The sequence below is a fragment of the Oryctolagus cuniculus genome, chromosome 3, assembly GCF_964237555.1.
Source record: "Oryctolagus cuniculus chromosome 3, mOryCun1.1, whole genome shotgun sequence".
In the NCBI taxonomy this organism is placed as follows: Eukaryota; Metazoa; Chordata; class Mammalia; order Lagomorpha; family Leporidae; genus Oryctolagus; species Oryctolagus cuniculus.
The window spans coordinates 39065502-39072011 of record NC_091434.1 but is presented as its reverse complement, the minus strand read 5'-3'; the positions used below and the strand labels follow the sequence as shown (position 1 = coordinate 39072011).

At 42.4% G+C, this 6510-nt stretch overlaps 1 protein-coding gene across 4 annotated transcripts in view; it reads right to left on the bottom strand.

The window, feature by feature from the left end:
• ORC2 (origin recognition complex subunit 2) overlaps nt 1-6510 on the bottom strand; it is a 52499-nt gene that overhangs the window by 23550 nt on the left and 22439 nt on the right. For all 4 annotated transcript variants that reach the window (XM_051848306.2, XM_051848309.2, XM_017343017.3 and 1 more), the window contains exons 8-9: nt 4047-4107; nt 84-277 (exon numbers count right to left, since the gene is read on the bottom strand). In XM_051848306.2, coding sequence (XP_051704266.1) covers nt 84-277; nt 4047-4107 — 255 coding nt within the window. The remainder of the gene's footprint in view (nt 1-83; nt 278-4046; nt 4108-6510) is intronic.

Here is a 6510-nt window from a genome sequence, read left to right as displayed (position 1 = left end):
TGTGGGTTTCTTCTATTACAGTTGCCTGTCTGTGTGGTATTATACAATTTTTCTTTAAGTCTCAAGTCTCTCTCTTCACTTACTGTTTTCTCTCTTTTCATTTTCTTAGAAGGCGTTTCTTTGCAAACAGGAGCTGAAACTACTCTATTCTGAGCTTCAATCTTTTGGCTGACTACGACTGCATTAGTGTCCTCTTCATATTCCTGTGCAACCCCTTCATCATCCTCTGAGTTGGAAGCAGAATATTCACTTTCACTGTCAGAATGAGACCTTGGAACTGTGGGGGGAAAAAAACAATTGGGAAAGTTTGACAGTTTGACGAGAGGCATTGTGGGCTATGGAAATCGCATGGATTTTGAAACAAGATAGTCTGAATTCTGGTTTTATCTTTACTTGCTCATGATTTTACCAGAGCTAACCACATAAATTCTATGTGCCAGTTTCCTCATTTATCAAACACTAATAGTGCCTAATTTAATAACCATTGTGACGATTACACTAAAGTGTATCTAAAATAACTAATAATGTATGATACACAGGAGTACAGTAGAAACTGTCAATCATGCCTACCACCATTCTTCTTCCTAAGTGAACTCTATCCTCTGTGATATTTAATGGTTATCACATTTCCCTCTGCCAAACACTTGCTCTCCCAACCTCTCTTGAAAATAGGGTTGTCTATATAATCCTTTAACAGTGACAATTAGGGGGAAATTTCCTGGAAGCTTCTGGAAAAGACTTTCTTTGCTTATGGAGGAAAAGCCCATTTATAGCCATAGCTTAAAGCTATGGAAACTATTTTGCAATATGAAGTATCAAAACCTAAAGATGAAATATGCTGGTGGCACAGTAAAAAGACAGACAGAACCCAGGTCCTTCATGACACTACTGAGTTACTACATCAACTGCAGAACTTGTTTCCAGATTTCTTATGATGTGAGACATTTAAATGTCTATGGCTTAAACCACTACTTCTGTTGTTGCCTACTGAAAATTCCATCACATACAGTACTCACTAAACAGCAGCTACTATTATAACAACTATTAATACATATACATATTCCATTCTAGAGTTGATACAAGAATTCTACTTTAAAATAAAGTATAGCCACCTCCGCTATCCACCGGAAATAATAAAGCTTTACACTTACCAAATAATCAACAAGTATAAAACTATTTTTAAAAGTTGGCTTTTAAAATGAGATAACTACCAAATTAGTATTTATTTTCAACAGATACATTTCAGAGAATTATCCAGAGTCAGCACTTAACAAATATAGATATTAAAAGTGGGGCACAGCAGGTTAAGCTGCGGCTTGAGATGCCAGCATCACACACCAGAGTGCTTGGTTGAGTCTGAGCTTCTGACCCATTAGCTTCTCATTAATGATCCTGGGAAGGCAACAGAAAATGGCCCAAGTGCTTGGGTCCTCACCACCTATGAGGAAGACTAGGATGAAGCTCCTAGTTCCTGTCTTCAGCCCGGCCCAGATTAGATTGTTGTAGCCAGGGGACAGAGAATCTCTCTGCCTTTCAAATAAGTCAACAAATCTTTTTAAAAGGAAAGGGAAGGAGTGTGATTTTGTAGGCATATATAGCTTAGCAGATTCAAATTTGCAATGATTGCTACACATGTTTATACATAAGTTAGAAGTAGTACTGAGTACCAGAAAATGTCTCTGCTTCATTTACATGCATAACTCCTATGTGCAGGCATATATGCTTAGTGATTAAGGAAGAAGAGAAAGTTCACCTTTTCTCTGAACAGAATTTGTCTTTGTGGTAAGGAGAAAACATGAGGGAATTCAAAAAAGTTCATGAAAAAGTATAATTAAGTTTATTTTTGGCACAAAATTTGAAATACATGCAAAATTTTTCCATAATACCCATTTTCCATGAACTCTTTTAAGACTCTTGTATAGTACACAGGATGTTTCTGACATGAAATAACAATCATAATTCCATATCTTATCTTTACTTGCATTACCATTTTTAGGCTGGCTGATTAAAAATATAGTGCTGGGGCAGGCATTTGGCCCAGTAGTTTAAGATGCCAGCGGAGAAGCCTAAATCCCACACCAGTTTAATCCTGGCTTCCGCTCTTCATTCAAGCTTTGTTCTCGTACAGATCCTGTGAGGCAGCAGTGAGGGCTCTAGTGGCGGGTTCCTGCCACTGATGTGGGAGAGCTCCTGGCTTCAAACTGGCCTAACCTCGGTCTTTGTGGGCATTTGGGGAGTGAAGCAGCAGACGAGAGGTAGGGGTGTGTGTGTGTGTGTGTGTGTGTGTGTGTGTGTTACAGCAAGTTCAACTGCTGCCAGCAATGCCAGTATCCCTGGTCAAGTCCTAGATGCTCCACTTCAGATCCAGCTCCATGCTACTGTGCCCAGGAAAGGAGAAGATGGGCCAAGGACTTGAGCAACTGCAACTCATGGGAGACCCACATGAAGCTCCTGGCTGCAACCTGGCCATCTGCTTGTTGTATCCATTTGGGGACTGAACCAGCAGAGAGTCTCTCTCTCTGTTTCTTTCTCAACTCTGCCTTTCAAATAAACAAACCTTTTTAACAAATGCAAAAATAAATAAAATAAAAAAGGATTAACAGCTCTACGAAATCCCTATCTTGAAAAGAAAAGGCTATAGGCTGAAGCCCTGATGTTTGATGGATTTGACAACATTAGTTAATATTATTATTGTCAAGGGGTGAACATCAAGAAAGGGAACATCTTTCTTCTTTTTTATTGTTTTTTTTTTTTTTTTGACAGGCAGAGTGGACAGTGAGAGAGAGAGACAGAGAGAAAGGTCTTCCTTTGCCGTTGGTTCACCCTCCAATGGCCACTGCGGCCGGCGCACCACGCTGATCCGAAGGCAGGAGCCAGGTGCTTCCTCGTGGTCTCCCATGGGGTGCAGGGCCCAAGCACCTGGGCCATCCTCCACTGCACTCCTGGGCCACAGCAGAGAGCTGGCCTGGAAGAGGGGCAACCGGGACAGAATCCGGCGCCCCGACCGGGACTAGAACCTGGGGTGCCGGCGCCGCAAGGCAGAGGATTAGCCTAGTGAGCCGCGGCGCCATCCAGGGAACATCTTTCTAAAACAGACGTCAGGGCCGGCGCCGCGGCTCACTAGGCTAATCCTCCGCATAGCGGCGCCGGCACACCGGGTTCTAGTCCCGGTCGGGGTGCCGGATTCTGTCCTGGTTGCCCCTCTTCCAGGCCAGCTCTCTGCTGTGGCCTGGGAGTGCAGTGGAGGATGGCCCAGGTGCTTGGGCCCTGCACCCCATGGGAGACAAGGAAAAGCACCTGGCTCCTGGCTCCTGCCATCGGATCAGCGCGGTGCGCCGGCCGCGGCAGCCATTGGAGGGTGAACCAACGGCAAAGGAAGACCTTTCTCTCTGTCTCTCTCTCACTGTCCACTCTGCCTGTTAAAAAAAAAAAAAAAAAAAAAAACAGAGGTCAACAAGTCATATGCCCCATATTTAAATATTCAAAAATCTAAAATTATTTTTAACTGACCAGAAGATAGAACCTGTGTATATTCACTTGACTTTGTATTCAGTCAGCCATGAATATTTAATACCATTTCATTGTAAGAATTCTAAATGAATGAACAGAACTCTCAGTAGTCTCAAAACAAACTAAAATGCACATAATTTTACTGGAAAGTGTTTTAACTAACTTTAATATCCACTGACTAATAGGAAAAACATAGTGCTCAGTGCTAGAGTTAATAAAAAATATATTACTTGCCCTTAAGGAATCTGTAGTTTGAGGACATGAGAAAATCCTTTCTTTCATGAAAAGTAGTAGTTATAATAATTATTGCAATAATAAAAGATGAAATAGCTAATACCTGTTAAGATCAAGTACTACACTAAGCACTTTTCATGTTGTTTTTTTCAATTAATCCTCAAAACAACTCTGAAGTTAGAGTAACTGGCAGGCCAAGGATTAAAAATCAAGCAGTCTCAGTCTAGAACTTGTATACTTAGTCTTTACTGCCTTTGTTTAGATGTCCATCTTTGTAAAAACTTTGTGTAAGAAATACATACCTATTAATCTTTTTCTTAGACTACGAGGTGTTGTTGATGTTGGTTCACTTTTGTCATTGTTCTGTTTAAAAATTAAAAAGCATGATAGTTAAATAGGTAAATAATAAAATGGAAATGAATTGAGTAAAATAGATTAGAAAAGAAGAAAAATATTTGACTTTCAATAGGCTACATTAGAATTAGATGAGCATAGTATGCAGAACTAGGAGATAATGACAAATGAACTTGTTGAAACAAAAAATAAAGAGTATCCCAACAAGCACAGGCATTGTGGTGCAGCAGGTGAAGTCACAGCTTGAAATACTCGTATCCCATCCTGGAGTGCCCAGGATCAAGTCCTATCTCCGTTTTTGGTTCAGTTTCCTACCAATGCACCTGGGAGGCAGCATGGTTGGCATAAGTACTTGGGTTCTTACCACCCATGGGGAAGACATAGATGGAGTTCCTGGCTCGTAGCTTTAGCTTGGCCTAGCCCTGGCTGTTGTAGGCATTTGGAAAGTGAACCAGTAGACGAACAACCTCTTTCTCCCTCTGTCATTCTTTCAAATAAATAAATACATAAATAAATAAATAAATAAAATGTAAAAACCAAGTTTGTGGAAAATTCAAATTAAAAGATAAGTTTAAAATAATTGTGGGGTCAGCATTGTGGCACAGCAGGTAAAAGCTGTACCTGCAGTGCTGCCATCCCATATGGGCATCGGTTCGAGTCCCCACTGCTACACTTCTGATCCAGCTCTTTGCTATGGCCTGGAAAAGCAGTAGAGGATAACCTAAATCCTTGGGCCCCTGCACCCACATGGGAGATCCAGAAGAAGCTCCAGGCTCCTGGTTTTGGATCTGCCCAGCTTCAGCCATTGGAGCCTTTTGGGGAGTGAACCAACAGATGGAAGACCTCTTTCTCTCTGCTTCTGCCTCTGTAACTCTGTCTTTCAAATAAATAAATAAATCTTATAAAAAAAAAGTCTGACTAAAAAAAAAATTGGTAGGATTTTTAAAAACAGCACAACAAATACAACATAAATTTCAAATAATTACTAGAGTGATACAGAAATTGAATTTGAGACATTTGTAAGATATAAATATATTTTTATTATTTTGAATAGAAAAAACAAGTATATTAGCCTTTTAAACCACTGCATCAGAATGTAGTGATGAAGGGCATGAAAGCAAACGGGCCCATGTTGTGGCATAACAGGTTAAGATGCTGTCTGTGAGGCTAGCATCCCATTTTGGCTCCCTATTTCTGCACTTCCGATCTAGCTCCCTGGTAATAGCCCGGGAAAGCAGCGAAAGACAGCACAAGCAGCTGGGCCCTGGCTACCACGTGGAAGACCCAGGAGAAGCTCTTGGCTCTTTGCTTCTGCCTGGCCTCGTGCTGGCTGTTGTGGCCATCTGGGGAGTGAACCAGCAGAAGAACGATCTCTTTCTCTGTCTCTCCCTCTCTAACTAACTCTGGCTTTCAAATAAACTAAAAAAAAAATTTTAAAAGATGGCCTGAGTAGGCCAGCGCCACGGCTCACTAGGCTAATCCTCTGTCTGGGGCGCTGGTACCCCGGGTTCTAGTCCTGGTTGGAGTGCCAGATTCTGTCCCAGTTGCTCCCCTTCCAGTACAGCTCTCTGCTGTGGCCTGGGAGTGCAGTGGAGGATATGGCCCAAGTGCTTGGGCCCTGCACCCCCATGGGAGACCAGGATGAAGCACCTGGCTCCTGACTTCAGATCAGCGCAGTGCTGGCTGTAGCGGCCATTTGTGGGGTGAACCAACAGAAGGAAACCTTTCTCTCTGTCTGTCTAACTCTGCCTGTATAAAAAAAAAAAAAAAAAAAAAAAAACAGATGGCCTGAGTACTTGGGTTCCTACAACCCACATGGGTTACCTGGATGAAGCTCCTGGATCTTGGCTTCAGCCTGGCTCAGCCCTGGTCTTTGTGGACATTTGGTGATGAACTAGCAGATAGACGATCTCTGTCTCTCCCTTTCTCTCTCTGAACTCTGCCTTTCAAATAAATAAATAAACCTTTTTTTAAAAAAAAAAAAAGTTTTACAATTAGGGTTGCTTAACTGGTAAATTTTTTTTATTTGACAGGTAGAGTTACAGACAGTGAGAGAGAGAGACAGAGAGGTCTTCCTTCCGTTGGTTCACTCCCCAAATGGCCGCTACGGCCGGCGCTGTGCTGATCCAAAGCCAGGAGCCAGATGCTTCCTCCTGGTCTCCCATGCGGGTGCAGGCGCCCAAGCACCTGGGCCATCCTCCACTGCCCTCCCAGGCCACAGCAGAGAGCGGGACTGGAAGAGGAGCCACTGGGACTAGAACCCAGCACCCATATGGGATTCTGGTGCGGCAGGCAGAGGATTAACCAAGTGAGCCATGGCGCCAGCCTCTCAACTGGTAAACTTTATATAAATATTCCAAAATCAAAAAAACAAATATTGTTGTCCCAAGCATGTCTCAGAAAAGACACTTA